The sequence below is a fragment of the Mustelus asterias genome, chromosome 1 (assembly GCF_964213995.1).
Source record: "Mustelus asterias chromosome 1, sMusAst1.hap1.1, whole genome shotgun sequence".
NCBI lineage: Eukaryota > Metazoa > Chordata > Chondrichthyes > Carcharhiniformes > Triakidae > Mustelus > Mustelus asterias.
This window is the reverse complement of record NC_135801.1, coordinates 176,996,114-177,020,382: the sequence shown is the minus strand read 5'-3', so window position 1 is coordinate 177,020,382 and position 24,269 is coordinate 176,996,114. Positions and strand designations below refer to the sequence as shown.

The 24,269-nt window shown below is 43.3% G+C and overlaps 1 protein-coding gene across 4 annotated transcripts in view; it reads left to right on the top strand.

Annotated features, from left to right (window-relative positions):
• Window positions 1–14,489, top strand: part of ptpra (protein tyrosine phosphatase receptor type A) — a 242,820-nt gene extending 228,331 nt beyond the window's left edge. For all 4 annotated transcript variants that reach the window (XM_078223467.1, XM_078223448.1, XM_078223458.1 and 1 more), the window contains 4 exons: window positions 375–500; window positions 5,389–5,540; window positions 9,673–9,808; window positions 12,536–14,489. In XM_078223467.1, coding sequence (XP_078079593.1) covers window positions 375–500; window positions 5,389–5,540; window positions 9,673–9,808; window positions 12,536–12,610 — 489 coding nt within the window. In that variant the 3' untranslated portion in view covers window positions 12,611–14,489. The remainder of the gene's footprint in view (window positions 1–374; window positions 501–5,388; window positions 5,541–9,672; window positions 9,809–12,535) is intronic.
• Window positions 14,490–24,269: the final 9,780 nt, after the last annotated feature.

Below are 24,269 nucleotides of genomic sequence, written 5' to 3'. Positions count from 1 at the left end.
GTTGAGTAATACACCATTAAACTGCACACTTTGAACCTTTTCAAGTATAAATATGCATATTTCAAGCAGGATGGCAAGCAGAAACTAATTTTCCCCAACCCAGATGACTTTAATGATTGCAGAAAGTTATAATAAACCCATTGCTATAACGAAAATGGAAAATGCTGGAAAGACTGAGCAGGTCTGACAGCATCTGTCAAGTCCATATGTATCTGCTTCAGAACTTACATTGCTGTAATAGCTGGGTCCAACTCAGTGCAAACTAACTTTAGTATGAACTACTGTAAGCATAAGCCAGGAGGCTTGGTCAAATGGATCATGAGCTTTTGATTTTTTTTGTTTTATCTGAACAATTTTTCTGTGTATCTCTACAGGAGAAATGTGCACAGTATTGGCCATCTGAAGGATCCATCTCTCATGGTGATATTAGTATTGAAATAAAAAAAGAAGAGGAAAGTGAAAGTTACACAGTGCGTGATCTGCTAGTAACAAACACAAGGGTAAGTTTTAATATTGTTGGGTTTTATATCCCTGAATCTAGAGCGTTTAAAAGAGAGTTTAAAATAAAGCAGTTGCTGCCAGAAAACATTGGAACAGAAATAGTTAGAGTACCAATCTGAAATACAGCTATATTTATAGGTGTGGGATTGCACTCATGGGGTTTGAAGCAGCTAGGAAAGGGCAAGATGAACGCATCTTAACCTTCCCTCCTCTTACCCCTTCCCTCCATCAAGGGAAAATGGGTTGCACCAATTATGGAAATGAAACGATATTATTTTGTCCATATATTGGAACTATATTGAGAACATGTCTAAAGTTAGATTTTTTCTCTTTGCTGGTTATATTTTTCTTGTCCTCTCTCAATTCATGTATTTGACTTGGTTCTTGCTTTAAGAATTCACCTGACATGCATCACATAGCCTTCTTATTTATTTCATCATATTCTCGATCTCGCTCATCCAAGGAGCCCTGGCTCCTTTAGCTTTTACCCATGTGGCATGTACCTAGCCTGTACCTAAAATATCTCCTCCTTAAAGACCATCCATTGTTCCAATACAGTTTTTGCTGTTTGTCTTTGCTTCCATTTCACCCTGGCTAGATTCCTCTCTCATCATATTGAAGTTAGACCTTTTCCTAATTAGAAGTTCTGATTTAGATTACTCTTCGCTCTTCTCCATTGCTAATCTAAACCTTCTGACACAATGTTCACATTTACCCAAGTGTTTCCCTAACAAGGGCTTGATCCACTTGGCTCACCTCATTCCCCAGTACCAGATCCAGCAATGCCAAGAACATTCTGGTTGAGGAAATTCTCTTGAACATTTCTCGGAAATTCCTCCCTCTCCTTATCCATTATTCTAACATCCCAATCCATATTTGCATAAATGAAGTTCCCCCAATATCACCACTCTATCCACTGGACACAGGTGAGGTCCCAGAGGATTGGAGGACAGCTAATGTGGTCCCGTTATTTAAGAAGGGTAGGAAGGATAACCCGGAAAATTATAGGCCTCTGAGCTTGACGTCCGTGGTCGGTAAGTTGTTGGAGAGGTTTCTTAGAGATAGGATGTATGCGCATTTAGAAAGGAATAAACTCATTAACAATAGTCAGCATGGTTTTGTGAGAGGGAGGTCATGCCTCACTAACCTGGTGGAGTTTTTTGAAGAAGTGACCAGAATGGTTGACGAGGGAAGGGCCATGGATGTCGTCTATATGGACTTTAGTAAAGCATTTGACCAAGTCCCTCGTGGTAGGTTGGTGTAAAAGGTTGGATCTCATGGGATAAAGGGGGAGGTAGCTAGATGGATGGAGAACTGGCTTGGTCACAGAAGACAGAGGGTGGTAGTGAAAGGGCCTTTTTCCGGCTGGATGCCTATGACTAGTGGTGTTCCACAGGGCTCTGTATTAGGACCTCTGCTGTTTGTGATTTATATAAACGATCTGGAAGAAGGTGTAACTGGGGTGATCAGTAAGTTTGCGGACGACACAAAAATGGCTGGACTTGCAGATAGTGAGGAACATTGTCAGAGGCTACAGAAGGATATAGATAGGCTGGAAATTTGGGCAAAGAAATGGCAGATGGAGTTCAATCCAGATAAATGTGAAGTGATGCATTTTGGTAGAACTAACGTAGGGGGGAGCTATACGATAACTGGCAGAACCATAAAGGGTGTAGATATGCAGAGGGACCTGGGTGTGCAAGTCCACAGATCCTTGAAGGTGACGTCACAGGTGGAGAAGGTAGTGAAGAAGGCATATGGCATGCTTGCCTTTATAGGACGGGGCATAGAGTATAAAAGTTGGGGTCTGATGTTGCAGTTGTATAGAACGTTGGTTCGGCCGCATTTGGAATACTGCGCCCAGTTCTGGTCGCCACACTACCAGAAGGACGTGGAGGCTTTAGAGAGAGTGCAGAGGAGGTTTACCAGGATGTTGCCTGGTATGGAAGGGCTTAGTTATGAGGAGAGATTGGGTAAACTGGGGTTGTTCTCACTGGAAAGACGGAGGATGAGGGGTGACCTAATAGAGGTGTATAAAATTATGAAAGGCATAGATAGGGTGAACGGTGGGAAGCTTTTTCCCAGGCCGGTGGTGTTGTTCACAAGGGGTCATAGGTTCAAGGTGAAGGGGGGGAGGTTTAACACGGATATCAGAAGGACGTATTTTACACAGAGGGCGGTGGGGGCCTGGAATGCGCTGCTGGGCAAGGTGGTGGAGGCGGACACATTGGGAACGTTTAAGACTTATCTAGATAGCTACATGAACGGAGTGGAATGGAGGGATACAAAAGAATGGTCTAGTTTGGACCAGGGAGCGGCGCGGGCTTGGAGGGCCGAAGGGCCTGTTCCTGTGCTGTATTGTTCTTTGTTCTATCCTGCACATCCCTCTGATTTCCCTAAAAATTTGCTTCACAACTTTAACCAAATGGATTTTGTCTTTGCTGTTTCCAAGACTCCTCTTTCCAACACTACAATGTTTTCCCTAATCATTATTGCCACCCAACCTTTTTCCTTCCCTATCTTTTTTTGAACACGCTGTATCTTTGAATATTAAGCACATATACCACACCAGTTTTTAAGCTCATTTCTGGTATTGCTACGACATTTTTATTCTCACATGGCTATTTATGCTTGCAACTTACTAACCTTATTCACCACAGTTTGTGTGTTTACATAAATGCACTATAAACCTGACATGGCATTCTGCACAGATCTCCTTCATCTGCTTTAATACAATGTGATACTACTTACTATGGTAATACTATCCAAAATTTTTATTTATTTATGCATCATATTCCTCTTTTCTATTTCTATATGTTGGTTCTCAGGCCTCTGCTAATTTAGTTTAAACCCTCCCCAGCCTCACTAGTGAACCTTCCTGTGAGCGTATTGGTCCTAGTCCAGTTGAGGTGTAACCTGTCCTTTTTAATCCCAATGTCCCAAGCATCTGAATCTTTCCTTGGTGCGCCATACCTTAAACCATGTATTGATCCTCTCTAACCAAAAGAAAAAATGCTGGAAAATCTCAGCAGGTCTGGCAGCATCTGTAAGGAGAGAAAAGAACTGACGTTTTGAGTCCAGATGACCCTTTGTCAAAGATACCTCCAGGCAGCTTTGACAAAGGGTCGTCTGGACTCGAAACGTCAACTCTTTTATCTCCTTACAGATGCTGCCAGACCTGCTGAGATTTCCCAGCATTTTCTCTTTTGGTTTCAGATTCCAGCATCCACAGTGATTTACTTCTAAATTTATTGATCCTCTCTATCTGTTTTCTCTCACTAGCACATGGCACTGAGAATAATATGGAGATTACCACCCTTGAGATCCTACATTTCAGTTCCTTCAATCCCTGTCCTTTGTCATTGGTACTAACGTGTACACAACTTCTGGCTTACTCTTTTTCTCTTGCAGAATATTCTGCACCCCATCTGTGATATCCTTTATCCTGGCACCAGGGAGGCAATATACCGTGCAGGGCTCACAGTGGTGGTTACAAAATGCCAGTCTGTTTCCCCAACTGTGGAAACCTTTTTAATGACTATTTCTGCTCATTGATCCCTCTTGTGCATTCCCTTTCCCAGTGGTGTTTTGTGCAATACTTCAAGGTGTTGTCACTCCCTGCTGTTTCAAATGTTCAGTATCAGTTGAAGAGTGACATACACCCTGGAAACCCCTGCACTCCATGCCTATTCCTACTCTTCCATGATGGCCACCCATTTACTATCCTGAACTTGAACTGTGTGTGAGCTAACTTCTTCCTGGGATGATGCAGGAAGCTCTCACCTTCTCTAATGCTCACAGTGACTGTAGCTGTCCCTCATGCTTGAAAACCCTGATCTTGAGCTCAAGCACCTGCAGATACTTCTGACGTGCATGGTCTATGAGAGATGTGAAGTGTCCTGAGTTTCCACATAGTTCAGAAATTGCAAGCAACAGTTCTCGGCCCATCCATGATCTGTGTAATCTTAATTTCCTCTTTCAGAATCTAGTTAGCACCTTGTTTAAACTACTTATTTTAATTAATGCCTCTAGACAGACTCTATGCCAATATTCCTATTAATTCACTTATTGTTGTACTTGCCCTGATTGATTTTTTTAAATTCCCAGCTCCTAATTAAACAAATGTCCTAGTTTGGAGAGAGAAAAAGAGAAATACTCGCCATTCATTTGGCCACTTTCCTTTGATGTTACACCTTGACTTTTTTTTCAGATGTGCTGGCTCTGACTGCTGCTGACTTTCTGCCAATGCTTTTAACTGTGGGTTCTCTGACAGTTTTCTGTTAGGCTTGCATTGACCCTTGCTGACTTTCCACTGCCAATTTTAAATGGGGTCAATACCATTGTTCTCTTTCAGGTTCATTCTGATGCCTGCTGACTCCTGGACACCATGGTACTCTGGCATTGTTCTCTCTCATGCTCGCTCAATTACCCTCTTTTTCGTTCCTTCTCTTTAGTTCTCTTTTTGTACATGATTTTTGCATTAAATTCACCTAATATCATTCACCCTCCTTCTCAGTTCTGCCTCTATTTCTTTCTCAATCCTTAAATCTCATTGCTTAAGATGTTCTGTGAGTCCCATTGTTCACCAAGTTTCCTAATGCCTCGGTTGTCCACGCCATACTGCTCTGAGCTTGTACTTGAAGCAACTTTGTGAAGAAAACATTTTAAAATCTTAACATGCCCAAATGCCAAAGGGATGCCCCGCTCAAGCAAAATCTGGTCTATAGATGATTCATTTATAATATTTTTATTCTTACATTACTGGGTGTTTGCATGTTAATGTTTCAGCATAAGGAACTTAACAATCAGCATTATTTTTGTTGTGAGTTCTATCCATTCCGGAACTTACAGATCTATTGTAGTATAATCTATGGTCTTTTTCTCTAGGAAAACAAAATTCGGCAGATCAGACAGTTCCATTTTCATGGCTGGCCTGAGGTGGGAATTCCTACTGATGGGAAAGGAATGATCAACCTGATTGCAGCAGTTCAGAAACAGCAGCAGCAGTCAGGGAACCACCCAATCACAGTGCATTGCAGGTAAGTCACAAACTAATTAACAGTGTGCTACAGGCAACGTTTTTCCATCAAATAATGAAAGGTTTTGAGATATTCAGGATTTTGTAATATTTGAGTTTGTGCTGTTTTTATATAATTAATGGATAAATAATTTCTATCCACATTCTAATTTAATATTTTTTTAAGTTGAATTTTGTAAGAAAATAAAACCGTTGAGAGAAACGTTAAAATTTAGGGGAGGAGAAATCTGATTGAAGATGACATAGGAGTGGGATTGCTTTTCCTCCAAGATGGCGGTGCTGGAATTCGTGGATGGAGGATTGAAGTTGTCGAGAGTGACAGTGGTTCAACGGGAAGGGTCAAGGGGTCAACATGAGTAAATTAAAGGCAAAAAGGTTTGGGAGATGTTGAAAATGGTAGGGAAGCACAAATGAATGGCAGAAGGAATAAGAGAGGTGTTTCGGGACAAAAATCTTTGGAAGTCACTGCCTCACATACAGCGTACCGCCATTGGTATCGAGCTACGCCCTTTCCTTGTCATCAAACCATAGAAGACCCACAGTGCACAAGGAGGCAATTCGGCCCATCATGTCTACACCAACTCTCCGACAGAACCTCTTACCCAGGCCCACCTCCCCTGCTTAGCTCCGTAATTCCACACATTTACCACGGCTAACCCACCTAACCTACACATCTTTGGACACTAAGGGGCAATTTAGCATGGCCAATCCACCTAACGTGCACATCTTTGGATTGTGGGAGGAAATCAGAGCACCCGGAGAGACCCACGCAGACACGGGGAGAATGTGCAAACTCTATGCAGTCACCCAAGGCCAGCATTGAACCCGGGTCCCTGACGCTGTGAGGTATGAGTGCTAACCACTGTGCCACCATTCCGGCCCATTGCTGTACCCTTTTTCTAACTGCCATTGCCATATCCCTTTTCTAAAAGCATTGCGGGTGTACCTACATCATATGGATTGCAGTGGTTCAAGAAAGTGACTCACCACCACCTTCCCGAGGGTAATTGGGAATGCGCAACAAATGCTGGCCTCGCCAGCAGCTTGCATATCTTGTAAATGAATTACAAAAAAAAATTCATCCACCACATCTCTCCTGAAAGAAGTGAAACAGATAGAGAAGTGGAAGAGTCAGAGAGAGAAGAAAGTAGAAGTCAAGATGTATAGATGTGCTTACCAGGGTTTTGTTGGTGGTACTGATAGCCCTCCGATGCTTTGAAACATGCTAACGGTTTCTAGAAATTTTTCATTCAAACAACAGAAGTGTGCTATTCTCCTTGGCACTATTTTATTAACGATTGTACCCCCACTTTACCGGATTCGGTTTCTATCGCTATTGGTGCTCCCAATTTGGGTGATCAATTTGATGTTATTTTGAAGATGGTTGAAAATTTATTGACAAAATTACAGGCCTTGCAAACTGCCTGGTCTAACCAGGTAGTTGAAACACCTTGATCTTTTGCGTCTGTTGGTCGGAGTTCGATTAATCCGGTTTCCCTGAGGAAAAGTTGAAATGTGACATTAGAATTAGTTGAGGAAAATGATCTGGATCTGGATCTTTTTAATCCGAATTATGTGACAAATTGGATTTTTGGCCGAAACAATGGTGGAATGTCTGGGAACAAGATCTGGAAATTTCCCTCAACTACTTAAAGCTACTAACCCAATTTGATGCTCGGGAATTGTGTGTTTGTTTTGACCAAGCTAGGAGAGAAAGCGTCAGTCTCCCAAATATTCATGTGCGCCAGCCGGTCAAGAGAGGAACGAGCTATTTTTGCAAAGAATGGTAAACTTTTGTATGAACTCTTGTTGAAGTTGTACAAGACATTGGTATGGCCACACTTGGAATACTGCGTGCAGTTCTGGTCACCCTATTATAGAAAGGATATTATTAAACTAGAAAGAGTGCAGAAAAGATTTACTAGGATGCTACCAGGACTTGATGGTTTGAGTTATAAGGAGAGACTGGATAGACTGGGACTTTTTTCTCTGGAGCATAGGAGGCTGAGGGGTGATCTTATAGAGGTCTATAAAATAATGAGGGGCACAGATCAACTGGATAGTCAATATCTTTTCCCAAAGGTAGGGGAGTCTAAAACTAGAGGGCATAGGTCTAAGGTGAGAGGGGAGAGATACAAAAGTGTCCAGAGGGGCAATTTTTTCACACACAGGATGGTGAGTGTCTGGAACAAGCTGCCAGAGGTAGTAGTAGAGGCGGGTACAATTTTGTCTTTTAAAAAACATTTAGGTAGTTACATGGATAAGATGGGTATAGAGGGATATGGGCCAAATGTGGGCAATTGGGGTTAGCTTAGGCGTTTAAAAAAAGGGCGGCATGGACAAGTTGGGCCGAAGGGCCTGTTTCCATGCTATAAACCTCTATAACTCAACAGAAGAGCAAGAGAACAAGATCAAAAGGAAAGTTACGGTGTACATGATGATAGACAGATTTAGAAATACTGACAAGGAAATGATGGGAAATGGGTTTGTGACCGTCCTTGGAAACGGCTTACTACTGGTAGGGGAAACAAATGCATGGGTTTCCTCCGGGTGCTCAGGTTTCCTCGCACAGTCCGAAGATGTGCTGGTTAGGTGGATTGCCATGCTAAATTGCCAATTTAGTGTCAGGGGAATTAGCAGGGTAAATATGTGGGGTTACAGGAATAGGGCATGTGTGGGATAGTTGTCAGTGCAGACTCGACGGCCTCCTTCTGCACTGTAGGGATTCTATGATTCTACGTGTTACCAGGAAAATGGAAGGCATGTGTGGAATAATTTATGAGGAGCGTTCTTGGATTACAATCTTCAGAGAAGAGAAGACTGATTTTTGATTTAGTTGAAGTTTATAAATTGATGCATGACCTTACTACCTCCAAACCTGAAAAGTTCTTTACTCATAATTGTTGTATTTTGCGTGGTCATCAGTATAAACTACAGAAATTTGGTTCACATCTTAATATTCACAAATTGTTGACAGGCAAGAGGTCTACACCACCCCCCCCCCCCCCCCCCCCCCCCCCCCCCGCCCCCAGAAACATAGGCCACGATCTTACCGGCTCATCCCACCGGTTGATTGGTGAGGCGAGCTGGTAAGATAGGGCAAGAGGCAAAAAGTCAGGATCGCGCCTGGTTTTTCACCTAATGTCATTAGTGAAACCCGGGCACTATCGTCCGGGCTCACTTGGACTTCGCCCCTCACCTTTCAAGGTCCTTACTAGCGAGGATCACATATGGTCCCCAGATCAATGGGAGCCAGATGTGATGGCCTCATCGGTGGGACCGGAGGCCATTCAAGCCCCCCGTGAGTGGTCGGGGGTAAGACTGGGCAGTGCCAGCCTGGCACTTGTCACAGGCTTGAGAAGGGAAGGAGACTTGAAGGGGTGTGGGGGGGGAGGGGGGGTGAACACTCTGCAGGTAGGGGTTGATTGGGCAGGGGTTAATCGATCAGGGAGTTTGATCGCTGGGGGCAGTGATCAGAGCGGTGAGGGAAACTCTGCCATGGCAGCCATTGGGGTGGGAAGGGCTACACTGGAAGATCAGGGCACCTGCGCAATGGCGCCCAAGAGCTCAGCAGCCAGTGAGATTAGGCTCTGCCCCTCCCCCTACTGGCAAGAATCACATCCTGGCTTTTTTTTAACTTAAGTTCCATACGATTGCAACTGGGAGCTCGCTCCAAAAAAAGGCACAATTCTCTCCCGTTTTTACTTCATTCGGTGCTTAAAATTCCACCCATAGTGTGATTTCTATTTATGTATTGTCTGATGTTGTTGTTGCTATTCTTGTTTTCAGTACTGTGCCTAGGTGCTTTGCACTGTAAGGCAATAAAGATCAATAAATAAGAAAGAACCAGAGAACAGCAATAAGGCACAAACAAATCCCAAAATGAGAGAATATAATTTTTGATGTGTGTCTGCAATGCAGCAAGCGTTCAACACAGTTTGTCTCTCATGAGGTGCACAGTGTGTGTCAGTGTTCTTCACTTGAAGTAGGGTTAGAGCACGGGACCAATTGCACCAGGATTTGAAGAGTAATTCAGTCCCCATTTTAAAGTCGTATACTGTGTCCTTATTTTTATATTTCTATTGTGAATTTCTATGTCTGCATTTATTATATATCCTGACATGTACTTACAGTGCTGGTGCTGGAAGGACAGGCACATTCTGTGCTCTGAGTACTGTCCTGGAAAGAGTAAAAGCTGAGGGCATCCTGGATGTGTTTCAGACCGTAAAGAGTCTACGGCTACAGAGACCACATATGGTCCAGACACTGGTAAGTGCTGTGAGCAGAACATGGGTATTTTTAATGCTGATTGTTACAGTCTGAGGCTTTGAAAGGACAGCAGAGACATGTTAATCGCTAATACTGTGTTAAATAGCAGAAATTATAGATATAGATTTTTGTGCTCGCGTATCACCTTTCATTGAGAGCTAAAACATCTTACAGTTTAAAAGAGCTCTTATTTTACAGCTAACGTTCCTTAATGCATTATGACCACTTTTAATGTTCATTAATATGGGAGGCCACTTTCTCTGAGAGTAATAAGGAATAACAAGCAGTTCCACATAGCTGTGCTGAATAATATAGCAAATTTTATTGCAAATTTAACGCCAACCTTGATTATAATCAATATTTTTATCTGAAAGTCAAATTAAATAGAAATACAGCATGCCGATTATTATACTTTTGAATATTTTTGTTGCTGCAACGCCTCTGTTATCGTGCTGTAACAATACTTAGAGCAATTGGATTGTTGGATTCATGAGCTAAAGAGTAAGAAAAGAAAGATTTTTCACCTATAGGATAGAATTTTATTGACTATTGGGCAGCAGGAACAAAGGCCAAACTAACAGCTCCCTGACACAGTCCCGACCCGGTGACTCAGCTACCCATTGGATGAAGGAAGGCAACCAATTTGAATATTTATACAACAAAATAAAGGCAATTTGCCCCAAAGCTGCCATTTTGTCAGTTGTAGGGTCCCCTGCTGCATGGAGACAACTTCCCAGGGACGTTTCGGAGCCAGAGACTCTTGGCCCAGGAAGGGGGATTCCCCTCTATTCTCTGGAGGCTGCCTGCTGCAACCATAGGAAAATGCACATTCCCTATGACTGGGCTGGCAGCATGGAAGATTTGACTGCCTCCCCAGCCTGCTGCCTCTTAATTACCAGCTTCTAATAATGTCACGGGGGGGTCTACCGTCTAAACAGACTGGCGAACTACCAATGACAGAATCCACTCCAATGACAGAATCTTCACTGTTTTTGTAAACTTTCGCCTATGTTGTCTTGTGTCCCCCAGAAATATCCCAGATAATTTGTACAACTGAATTACAGTGACTAATATTAAGTGAATAGAACAGCTATTTTGCTCACAGCAATATCTGACAAATAGCACTGAAGCGATTGACTAGTCAGTCAATTCTTTTGTTGTTCATGATGGTCGAGTGAAATGTTTGCCAGATCTGCTCTTGAAGTAATGGTACAGGGCCTAAAATATTTAGCTGAAACTCCAGACCAAGCAAATGGCACCTCAGTTTAATATTCCATTTGAAGAACGCACCTTTGACAATGCTGCATTCTATCAGTACTGCATGGGTAATGTACTTTGTATAATGTGCCTAAAACTGCACACTGTGACCTTGAACAAATTTATCAATTTCTCTATACTCTTAGAGTCCATATTAACTTTTCATTTGTCTTATATACTTGCATTCACATTTTCAAGAAATAATGTAATTAAATCCTTGAGTCGTTCTTCAACTGGGACCCTGCAGTGTCTATCCGTTGAGTGTATTCACTAATTTCTTCCAGAATACATTAAGTCACACTTCTCCATGTTAAATTATGCCTCCCTTTTGCCTGTCCAGTGCATTAGCGCTGCGGTGGCACAGTGGTTAGCGTTGCTGCCTCACTGCCCCAGGGACCCGGATTTGATTCCTGGCTTGGATCACTGTCTACGTGGAGTCTGCACGTTCTCCCCATATCTGCATGGGTTTCCTCCGGGTGCTCCGGTTTCCTCCCACAGACCGAAAGACGTGCTGGTTAAGTGCATTGGCCATTCTAAATTCTCTCTCAGGCGCCGGAGTGTGGCAACTAGGGGATTTTCACAGTAACTTCATTGCAGTGTTAATGTCTTCATTGCAGTGTTAATGTAAGCCTACTTGTGACAATAATAATAAATAACTTGCCCTAACCTTGTCCATGTCCTGTTTAAGCCTTTTACTATCCTCTTTGCTATTTGTCTGTACTTTTCTTTTTTTAATTAATTTTGATATCCTGCTAACTATGCCCAAACCAAATCATTTACATATAGAGAGAACAAAAATGGATCCACAACTTGCAGCACATCGATTGCAACCCTTTACTAATCCAAGGAACACTTTGGAATCCTAACACTATGTTCTGTGTTCTTTCAATCAGTTTTCTAATCATAATCCTTAGTTAGAATGCAACCAAATTTGTTTTGTTATAAAGCCTCGTGTGAGACACCTTATCAAATACGTTAGGTTAAGGAATAAGAATTTGACAAATTATTGAGAATAAGACACAACGTTTTTGTGGAAAACATCACATTGCCCGAGTTTCCTCATCTTACAAAAATGCCTTTCTGAACTATGCACTTATTGTAATTGAAAGGCTTTTGAGCCTCTCTTATTTCAAATAAGGTGTTAGTAAATGTGCCCAAAGAGAGATCTCGGCAGTTTTGTTTGGACTGATCATGCTTTCCCCTCTCTACCTCCATTAATGGAGAAACACAAGTTTTCCCTTTGCTACCTGCCCACACCAACAGAGCTGAGAACTTAATGAAATATGATGAATTCTATAAAGTAACTAATAAAACACTGGGGGTTAGCATAGCACAGATCTGCTCCATTTTCATGTTTTTCTTAAGATTTATGGGTTATGTTTTTTTAACTAAGATACCTAATATTTTTGTTGTTGTTCAAATGTATTTTAAACCATATCTGAAACTTAGAATTTTTATTTTCTTCTGCAGGAACAGTATGAATTCTGCTACAAAGTCGTGCAAGAGTACATTGATGCATTTTCGGATTATGCTAACTTCAAGTGAAAAATGCCTTCGTAATATTTTGTAATATTCTATTTGTTAATATACCCAAACCTGTGTACATATCTTAATGGTTTTAGAGGTTGGTACCATAGGCTTCATATTAGCTAGAGATTTTATATGTAGCAGATGTTTAGCATATTAGTCTCATTTCAACAGTTTTATTGAGTAATGTAAGCTGATGTTCAGATTGCTGTTGATCAAATTTATTTAGTAACTGCTTGGAAGGGTATTCATTGAATTCAAGGGGATAGGGCAGAATAAAAGAGTAAAGTCATGCGACCACAAAATCTGTGGCTTTATCAGTTGATGCCCCTGAATTAAATTAGTCATTGCCAATTCTTTGTTTTTTCTTCAACTTGATGATAATTAAGTTGGAAATACCATTCAGTCATTAATTGATCAGTGCCATTTAGACATGATACCTTTTCACTTGGACCATTCTCTTTCTCAGGCAATTAACAAGTTTGTAATTGTACACTTTATACTTTCAATGTCATGCCATTTTATTTATCAGATTTGAGGTAGAAGCAGTACTTTCCATTATTGAGATGTGTAGAAAGGCAAAAGCGCCTTCAGAAACACTTATCTATATTGTAGAAATGCAGACCTGTAAAAGGGGTACAATAAGAAAATACTGCTTTTAAAAAAAGCTTTTTTTTTTTTGCAAGCCTACACAGGCTGAACTAAAAAGTACTGGATATACTATCTGCATTATTTTCACATATCCCAAAATCTGCAATGTCCTGGTTCTTTACAAGACTTTGGTCTTGTAAAATTAACACAAATCTCTAAGCGTTTTCTTTTTTCCTGAATTAAAAATACATGGAACTTGTTATAAAGTTCTGTACAAGTTAAAAGATGTGTGGGCTTCGAGTAATAAGTTTGGGACTACAGTCTTGATAGGACAATATAAAAGAATACTCTTTAACCATAGCTATTGTGTACTGTACATATGAGCTGCAATCTGAAGGGTATTGAATTATTTGTTATGTATGTTATTAAAATCTATTCGTTTGAGCTTCTATCTCTAAAAAGAAAAGTAATTGAATAATCTGGACATTTTTAAAGTGTGAAAGGCTTGCCTGGGATTTACCATCATTTTCCTTTAGACACAACTGCCTCGTTTTCCAACTTTTACCCCATTAACACAGCCTTTGTGCAAAAGTGGAGCTTAAAACTAGTAGTTCGCGCAGGGGAAATTAAAGATCAATTAAATGCAGTGATTCATATGTATTGTTTATGTGTCTAATTTGGACCAAAAATTTATTATTCAGATTACGTGGCTTAAAAAAATCTTCAAGTTTTAAAATTGATCATTTAAAAAAAAAACTAGTTGATAAATGTAAATGTCTTTGATTTATCATTCGCTCCTAACAATTATATTTTTTCTTAATGTACAAATAACTGCAGTTTCTTAACCTGTATTTATTTTTTTATGATGAGAAAATTTAGTGGATTTTTTAAGTTTATTTTTAAGTTTATCTTTTAGTAGTTTAGGAGCACTCATTGACAGGTAATTTGAGGTGAAGCAAAGTTGGGTCAGTATTTGGATATTGTAGCTTACACCAGCTTATACCATGACCTGTATGACATATGGTGCATAGTCCCATTAAGTTATTTGAGTTTTTGCTCATGCCATATTTGAAAAACATGACACAGCTATTTGCCAAGTTCTGTGTAGTGCATTCAGTAGATAGACTATGGTAATTTACTATATGTTCAATGGATTTAATGTCAGCTTTCCTACCTTCAGTAATTCTGCTATCACTGACCGCACTAGTGTAAATAGATATTGACTGAATCCCTGACTCTTGAAACTTTGGTATTTTGGGACAATGGCTAAGCTAAAGCTATAATCGGAATAAATGTGCTCATTACAAAAAAAAATGCTCATTTGTTTCTTTATTGTGTTTTTGTTTTGTGTGAATTGATTGATGTAAACTGGAAAATTAGGCCAGTTTTATTTGGCAGTTATTGGGTGGGATTTTCCGGCCATCCTCGCCCCAAAACCGGAAAATCCCACCCGAGGTCAACGGACCTTTGCATGATTGCCCCACCCGCTACGATTCCCGTGGTGGGCGGAGTGGGAAAATTCCACAGATTATGTTTGTTTCTAAGCACTCGCAGACACCTTGTGTAGGGTTAACATTTATGAATCAAGGCGGCTTTTCCACATCTTTACAAATTTTTTATTTATGCTTTTCAAGTCAACCAATTTATAACAGACACAAAACACATGGATTTGTATCCATTGGCACTAAATTAATTGTTTGAACAAGGAAGATGCCTATTACTTCCCTGCGGACACATTCTGTTGCGCCATTTGGAAACCAGCCAATATTTAGGAAGCTTGACTATGGAAAATAATATTTTATCTCCTTAAAAATACTTCATCTACATTTGTTGGGCAGGGAATCGCCCAAATGAAGGTTATCACAAGATCACGAAAGCACATTGGTCAGAATCACAACAGTAAATGTCAGCAATCCAGAGCTGCTACAATATTGCAATCGATAAAGAGTTTTTCAGCTGAAGAAAAATTTGTATCTTGGTTTGTGTTAGGATTTCAAGTCTCTATTTTGATCCATGGGGTTACCAGTGGGATTATTTCCATTGCGTGTTTTCGGTGAACATGCTGAGATGCGAGAGTTGTTTTTTTAAAAATTACCATTCAGATGCAAAACTTTCTGAATAAAAGTTCTGGACTTGGTGTAAGCTATGTGCTAACTTGTATAAACCAAAGGACTCTATATACATCTTCATTTGAATGCTTTTTCATTCTCAGGATATGGGTGACTCTAGGGTGGGCCGCATTCATGAGGCAACTTAATTTGTCCCAGAAAGTGGTCATCGAATCCCGACAGTGCAGAAGGAGGCCATTCGACTCATCAAGACTGCACCGACAACAATCACACCCAGGTCTTATCCCCTTAACCCCACATATTTACCCTATTAGTTCTCCTGACACGAAGGGGCAATTTAGCATGTCCAATCAACCTAACCCGCACATCTTTGGACTGTGTGTGGAAACCCACGCAGACACGGGGAGAACATGCAGACTCCGCACAGTCACCCGAGACCAGAATTGAACCCAGATCCCTGGCGCTGTGAGGCAGCAGTGCTAACCACTGTGCCACCCGTGGTGGTAGGCCACCTTCTTGAATTTCCAGTCTCTGATGGAAATACTCGCTTATAACAATATAAGAGGTAAAATGTTCCATAATTTTGACTGATGTTGAAGGGATAGTGATGCATGTCCAAATCAGGATGGCGTTGAACTTGGAGGTGATTGTGTTTCCATGTACCTGCTGCCGTTTTCCCATACTTATAGCAGCTGCAGGTTTTGGAGATGCTGCCAGATGAACATTGGTGAGTTGCCGCAGTGCATCTTGTGGATACTGCACAGAATTTCGGGCCTAGACAATTGACAGCAAGTGACCAACAATTAAAACCAAGGATCATCAGCAGCCAAATTTAAATGAGTGCAGATATCTCACAGGATTACAAGGCTCACCCTCCATTAAAATAGCTCTTGATGTGAAGAGTAAAAGGATGAGATGTGAAGGAATAGGACCGATAAAATGTGAAGGTGATAAAGTCTGTACAGAACCGGAAGAAATAGCAGAGGTGCTTAATGAATATTTTACCTCGGTATTCACGGTGGAAAAAGACCTGGGTGGTTGTACTACAGGATTGAGGCGGACTGAAAAGATTGAGTTTGTGGACATTAAGAAAGAGGATGTGTTGGAAATTTTGAATAGCATCAAGATAGATAAGTCGCCGGGACCGGATGGGATGTACCCCAGGTTACTGTGGGAGGGCGAGGGAAGAGATTGCAGAGCCTGTGGCGATGATCTTTGATGGAGACGGGAGAGGTTCCGGAGGATTGCAGATGTGGTTCCTATATTCAAGAAAGGGAATAGGGATAGCCCAGGAAATTACCGACCGGTGAGTCTAACCTCAGTGGTTGGTAAGTTGATGGGGAAGATCCTGAGGGACAGGATTTATGAACATTTAGAGAAGTTTAATATGCTCAAAAGTAGTCAGCACGGCTTTGTCAAAGGCAAATCGTGCCTTATAAGCCTGGTGGAGTTCTTCGAAAATTTGACTAAACACATTGATGAAGGAAAAGCGGTAGATGTGGTTTACATGGACTTCAGCAAGGCGTTCGATAAGGTCCCCCATGCAAGACTTCTCGAGAAAGTGAGAGGGCATGGGATCCAAGGGGCTGTTGCCTTGTGGATCCAGAACTGGCTTGCCTGCAGAAGGCAGAGAGTGGTTGTAGATGTGTCTTTTTCTGAATGGAGGTCGGTCACCAGTGGAGTGCCCCAGGGATCTGTTCTGGGACCCTTGCTGTTTGTCATTTCCATAAATGCCCTGGATGAGGAAGTGGAGTGATGGGTTGGTAAGTTTGCTGACGACACGAAGGTTGTTGGTGGTGTGGAAAAGTTGGAGGGATGTCAGAAGCTGCAGCGTGACAGATAAGATGCAAGACTGGGCGGAGAAGTGGCAGATGGACTTCAACCCGGATAAATGTGTAGTGGTCCATTTTGGCAGGTCAAATGGGATGAAGGAGTATAATATCAAGGGTAAGACACTTAGCAGTGTAGAGGATCAGAAGGACCTTGGGGTCCGGGTCCATAGGACTCTTAAATCAGCCTCGCAGGTAGAGGAGGTGGTTAAGAAGGCATATAGTGTGCTGGCCTTCATCAATTGAGGGATTGAGTTTAGGAGTCGGGAGATAATGATGCAGCTTTATAAGACCCTCGTCAGACCCCACTTGGAGTACTGTGCTCAGTTCTGGATGTGGAAATGATTGAAAGGGTGCAGAGAAGATTTACAAGGATGTTGCCTGGATTGGTTGGCATGCCTTATGAGGATAAGTTGAGGGAGCTCGGTCTTTTCTCCTTGGAGAGACAAAGGATGAGAGGTGACCTAATAGAGGTGTACAAGATGTTGAGAGGTATAGAATCATAGAAACCCTACAGTGCAGAAGGAGGCCATTCGGCCCATCAAGTCTGCACCGACCACAATCCCACCCAGGCCCTACCCCCACATATTTTACCCGCTAATCCCTCTAACCTATGCATCCCAGGACTCTAAGGGGCAATTTTTTTTTAACCTAGCCAATCAACCTAACCCGCACATCTTTGGAAGGAAACGGGAGCACCCGGAGGAAACCCACGCAGACACGAGGAGAATGTGCAAACTCCACACAGACAGTGACCCGAGCCGGGAATCGAACCCTGGATCCTGGAGCTGTGAAGCAGCAGTGCTAACCACTGTGCTACCGTGCCGCCCCACGCTTTTCCTTCATCAATGTGTTTAGATTGGGTGGATTCTCGGAGGCTTTTTCCCAGGGCTGAAATGGCTGCTACGAGAGGACACAGGTTTAAGGTGCTGGGGAGTAGGTACGGAGAAGATGTCAGGGGTATGTTTTTCACTCAGAGGGTGGTGGGTGAGTGGAATCGGCTGCCATTAGTGGTGGTGGAGGCAAACTCGATAGGGTCTTTTAAGATACTTCTGGATGAGTACATGGGACTTAATAGGATTGAGGGTTATAGGTAAGCCTATATATAAGCCTAAGTAGGTAGGGACATGACCGGCGCAACCTTTGGGCCGAAGGGCCTGTTTGTGCTGTATTTTTTCTATGTTCTATGTCGGAGGTTTCTTGCCTTGGTTTTGTCAGTTCCGATGATCTTAAAGGGATCTGGAACCAGACAGTCACGCAAGATAGTGAGGAAGCTTGTGGGGTAGTTAACATAGGACTTTGTCAGGCTGTAATTCATATCAAACTTAATGAAATGATCTTTGTGTTTCAGTTACTTTTCACCATTTTCTGCTTTTATTTTGCACAGGAGTCTGCAGGCTTTGTATTTAAGGATATATATCTATTACACATTTCAACTCATTCAGGGTACTGAAGATGTTAAAGCCTGTGACTGAACTGCACGACCTTTGCTGAAAGCGTTCAGATGAAATTTGAAATCGAAGCAAGACTGATGTGTGTGTCCTTATGGAAGTGGGGTCTTTACTGAGATGAATGAGAGCCCAGCTGAGGTCTCACCAGGAAATCAAGTCTGATCTAAATAAACAATGCTGAGGTGTAAAGGCTGTGCGGAGGTGTTGACTGAGGATCTGAAGGGGAATGTTGTTGAGAAGTGAATCAATAATCCATTTCCTTTAGTTGCTCAGTGATGAGAGATAGTAATTACTGCAAACATGAATTGGCAAGTCAGGGGTCAGTTTACTGCTGTAAATGCTTCAATGACCTCTTCACTAACCATCTTGCAAAGTCACAATTTGGAAGATGACACTTTAATGTCTGAAATAGTTACAACTAAGTCGCAGTTAGGTTGGTTAAGTAATTTCCCACTAATGGTGTCCTTTGACACTACAAACATAACATTCTAATCGCCATTATGTTCAATTTTACAACTTTACTTTGCATTATCAAAACAGGTCTGCCGATCACTATCAGATTTTCCTAATACACCATATATTTTTATCTTTTCCTGATTGGTTTTCCCAATATATTTCCCAGTGCAATACACACTAAAATCCGTAAACAAAAGTTTTGAAGCAATCCTCACCCTTTAAGTGCTTGCATAACATCACATATGGATTGCTTTGTTACAAAAGGTGATGTTGATGTCAGGGTTGGGTGATTGGACAACAAAGACAGAGATGCTCACATTTTGAAACACAGTTGTAGTGTAACCCACCACCCCATCCATCACCCCCAAGAATTCTATCAAGCGACAGCATCAGCCTTAGAAGTCTCACAAAACCAGGGGATTAATCATGAGTGAGCCAGCAATTTAGAGGCTGGTGAAGGGGCATAGCTAGCAAGCTAACAAATCCAGCAGAGCAACAAGCCAGAGCAAGATGAGCAACATCAAAAGAGTGAAAGTCATTAATCGGGAGATGGTCAGTTGATGTGTAACAGCGTGAGGTGGAGTCTGAAAAGAGTACAAGTAGCAGATCATAAAATCCCTACAGTGCAGAAGGAGGCCATTCGGCCCATCAAGTCTGCACCAACCATAATCCTACCCAGGCCCTATCCCCATAACCCTAGCTAGTCCTCCTAACACTAAGGGGCAATTTAGCATAGCCAATCCACCTAACCAGCACATCTTTGGAGTGTGGGAGGAAACCGGAGCACCCGGAGGAAACCCCCGCAAACACGAGGAGAGTGTGCAAACTCCACACAGACAGTGACCCAAGTTGGGAATCGAACCCGAGTCCCTGGAGCTGTGAGGCAGCAGTGCTAACCACTGTGCCACCATGCTGCCCTTTTTTTAAAAAACAGATGTGGAGAAACCCTCGAGTGTTTAGACAATTTTGGTTAACTCAGCATACTATGCAGAGTGTAGGATTGGAAATGAAAGTGGAATTCTTAGATGGATTGGTGGTGGAGGGGACAAAAGCAAATACATATTTAAACCCAGGGTATGGTTTCCCATCAATGTAAAAACTGGAGCCACCTGCAGAAATTCAAATGTATTAGATCTCTGACTCTTGCTTTAAGGAATTTAGATCAACATTGGAAACTTGAGTCAGCACACTACTCCACATGTCCAACATTCTCTGGGAGAAACACCAAAACCTAACCAGTTGCTAAAAGGAGACTGTATCTCCATCAATATCCCCCACCTCAATGATGGCAGAGCTTAGCAACTAGGTGTGAAAAACATTACTGATGTGCGAAACTTCTATAATGCAGAAATGAGTGGGTGTTACTTCTCTGGCTCCAGCCCAGTTATGATGTGGAGATGCCGGCGTTGGACTTGGATAAACACAGTAAGAAGTCTAACAACACCAGGTTAAAGTCCAACAGGTTTATTTGGTAGCAAAAGCCACTAGCTTTCGGAACAGGCTGTTCTTTCATCAGGTGGGTGGGAGTTCTGATCACAAACAGGGCACAAAGACACAAACTCAAGTTACATGAATAATGATTGGAATGTGAGTCTTTACAGGTAATCAAGTCTTAAAGGTACAGACAATGTGAGTGGAGAGAGCATTAAGCACAGGTTAAAGAGATGTGTATTGTCTCTAGCCAGGACAGTTAGTGGGATTTTGCAAACCCAGGGAAGTCGTGGGGGTTACAGATAGTGTGACATGAACCCAAGATCCCGGTTGAGGCCGTCCTCATGTGTGCGGAACTTGGCTATCAGTCTCTGCTCAGCGACTCTGCGCTGTCGTGTGTCGTGAAGGCCGCCTTGGAGAACGCTTACCCGAAGATCAGAGGATGAATGCCCGTGACCGCTGAAGTGCTCCCCAACAGGAAGAAACACTCTTGCCTGATGATTGTTGAGCGGTGTTCATTCATCCGTTGTCGTAGCGTCTGCATGGTCTCCCCAATGTACCATGCCTCGGAACATCCTTTCCTGCAGCGTATCAGGTAGACAACGTTGGCCGAGTTGCAAGTGTATGTACCGTGTTCCTGGTGGATGGTGTTCTCACGTGAGATGATGGCATCCGTGTCGATGATCCGGCACGTCTTGCAGAGGTTGCTGTGGCAGGGTTGTGTGGTGTCATGGTCACTGTTCTCCTGAAGGCTGGGTAGTTTGCTGCGGACAATGGTCTGTTTGAGGTTGCGTGGTTTTTTGAAGGCAAGAAGTGGGGGTGTGGGGATAGCCTTGGCGAGATGTTCGTCTTCATCAATGACATGTTGAAGGCTCCGGAGAAGATGTCATAGCTTCTCCGCTCTGGGGAAGTACTGGACGGCGAAGGGTACTCTGTCCACCGTGTCCCATGTTTGTCTTCTGAGGAGGTCGGTGCGGTTTTTCGCTGTGGCGCGTCAGAACTGTTGATCGATGAGTCGAGCGCCATATCCTGTTCTTATGAGGGCATCTTTCAGCGACTGGAGGTGTCTGTTGCGATTCTCTTCATCTGGGCAGATCCTGTGTATACGGAGGGCTTGTCCGTAGGGGATGGCTTCTTTAGCGTGTTTAGGGCAGAAGCTGAAGAAGTGGAGCACCGTGAGGTTATCCGTGGGCTTGAGATACAGTGAAGTGCTGAGGTGACCATCCTTGATGGAGATGCATGTGTCCAAGAATGCAACCAATTCCGGAGAGTAGTCCATGGTGAGTCTGATAGTGGGATGGAACTTGTTGATGTCATTATATAGTTGCTTCAGTGATTGTTCACCATGAGTCCAAAGGAAGAAAATGTCATCGATGTATCTAGTGTATAGCATCGGTTGAAGGCCCTGTGCAGTGAAAAGGTCTTGTTTGAACCTGTGCATGAAGATGTTGGCATATTGAGGTGCGAATTTTGTCCCCATGGCTGTTCCGTGTGTCTGGATGAAGAACTGGTTGTTGAAGGTGAAGACATTGTGGTCCAGGATGAAGCGGATGAGTTGTAAAATTACATCTGGAGATTGGCAGTTGTCGGCGTTGAGTACTGAGGCAGTTGCAGCAATGCCATCGTCATGGGGGATGCTGGTGTAGAATGCCGAGATATCCATTGTGACGAGGTGTGCTCCTGGTTCAACTGCTCCATGTGTGCTGAGTTTCTGTAGGAAGTCCGTAGTGTCGCGACAAATGCTGGGGGTTCTTTGTACAATGGGTTTCAGGATGCCCTCGACGTAGCTGGAGAGGTTCCCACACAGGGTCCCATTGCCCGAAACAATGGGACGGCTGGGTGTGTTTGCCTTGTGTATCTTCGGGAGGCAGTAGAGATCTCCAACGTGAGGAGTATGTGGGATGAGAGCATGGAGGGTGGTCTGAAGGTCCGGATCAAATGTCTTGATCAGAGTGTTGAGTTGACGGGTGTGTTCTTTGGTCGGATCTGAGGGTAACTGTCTGTAGTGTTCCTCGTTGTTCAGTTGTCGGTACACTTCTTTGAAGTAATCCGTTCTGTTCAATATGACAATGGCCCCTCCTTTGTCTGCTGGTTTGATGACAATGCTGCGGTTGGTCTTGAGAGCGCAGATGGCGTTGCGCTGTGCTTGGGTGATGTTCAGGGCTGTCTTGTGAGTGCGGCTGATGAATCTGGCAATTGACGCACCTCCTGACGGCTTGGGCATACATGTCAAGTCGAGGGCAGCAGCCTTCCAGAGAAGTCCAATTCGACTCTTTCCTCTTCGGTTGCTGCACCGCAGACCTCTCTGTTGGCTGTTCCGGTTCATTGGCTGTCTCATTGTGTTCGTTGTTGGCCTCTTGGGGCTTGTGGAAGAACTCCCGCAGCCTCATTCACCTGATGAATTCCTCTGTGTCTGCTGCGAGACTGATGGGGTCTGTTTTGGTGGTGGGGCAGAAATTGAGCCCTCGGCTGAGAACTTCGATTTCATCTGGTTGACGTGTGTAGTCCAACAAGTTGACAATGGACTTACCTGCAGTGGTACTGTGTTCTACTGTGGTACCGGGTGCGGTTTGGTTGCTGCTGGTGGTGATGCCGAGTTTCTCAAGTTTCCTGTTCTTGGTGTGCAAGTAGATGGCGTAGTTCCTTTGTCTCGTCTGCTTGGCAGAGTTTCGCAGCTGGTCTGCGTCCTGAGCGCAAGTTGAGAATATAAGACTCTATCTTGGTTTCCAGGATGCAGCGTTTGCTGTAGAGCTGGTGAATGAGGTGGTTGAGGAGTGTGAGAGAGGTGCGACGGCAAAGTCTCTCAGCATAGTCTGTGTTGTAGGTTGACCTGAGTGGGTTTGTGATCTGTAGTCCTTTTGGTATCTTGTCTGCTAAACACCTAAACACGCTAAAGAAGCCATCCCCTATGGACAACCCCTCCGTATACACAGGATCTGCTCGGATGAGGAGGATCGCAACAGACACCTCCAGACGCTGAAAGATGCCCTCATAAGGACAGGATATGGCGCTCGACTCATCAATCGACAGTTCCGATGCGCCACAGTGAAAAACTGCACCGACCTCCTCAGAAGACAAACATGGGACACGGGGGACAGAGTACCCTTTGTCGTCCAGTACTTCCCTGGAGCGGAGAAGCTACGACATCTTCTCCGGAGCCTTCAACATGTAATTGATGAAGACGAGCATTTTGCCAAGGCTATCCCCACACCCCCACTTCTTGCCTTCAAAAAACCACACAACCTCAAACAGACCATTGTCCGCAACAAACTACCCAGCCTTCAGGAGAACGGTGACCACGACACCACACAACCCTGCCACAGCAAGCTCTGCAAGACATGCCGGATCATCGACATGGATGCCATCATCTCACGTGAGAACACCATCCACCAGGTACACGGTACATACACTTGCAACTCAGCCAACGTTGTCTGCCTGATACACTGCAGGAAAGGATGTCCCAAGGCATGGTACATTGGGGAGACCACGCAGACGCTACGACAATGGATGAATGAACACCGCTCGACAATCACCAGGCAAGAGTGTTCTCTTCCTGTTGGGGAACACTTCAGTGGTCACAGGCATTCGTCCTCTGATCTTCGGGTAAGCGTTCTCCAAGGCGGCCTTCACGACACACGACATCGCAGAGTCGCTGAGCAGAGACTGATAGCCAAGTTCCGCACACATGAGGACGGCCTCAACCGGGATCTTGGGTTCATGTCACACTATCTGTAACCCCCACGACTTGCCTGGGCTTGCAAAATCTCACTAACTGTCCTGGCTGGACACAATACACATCTCTTTAACCTGTGCTTAACCCTCTCTCCACTGACATTGCCTGTACCTCAAA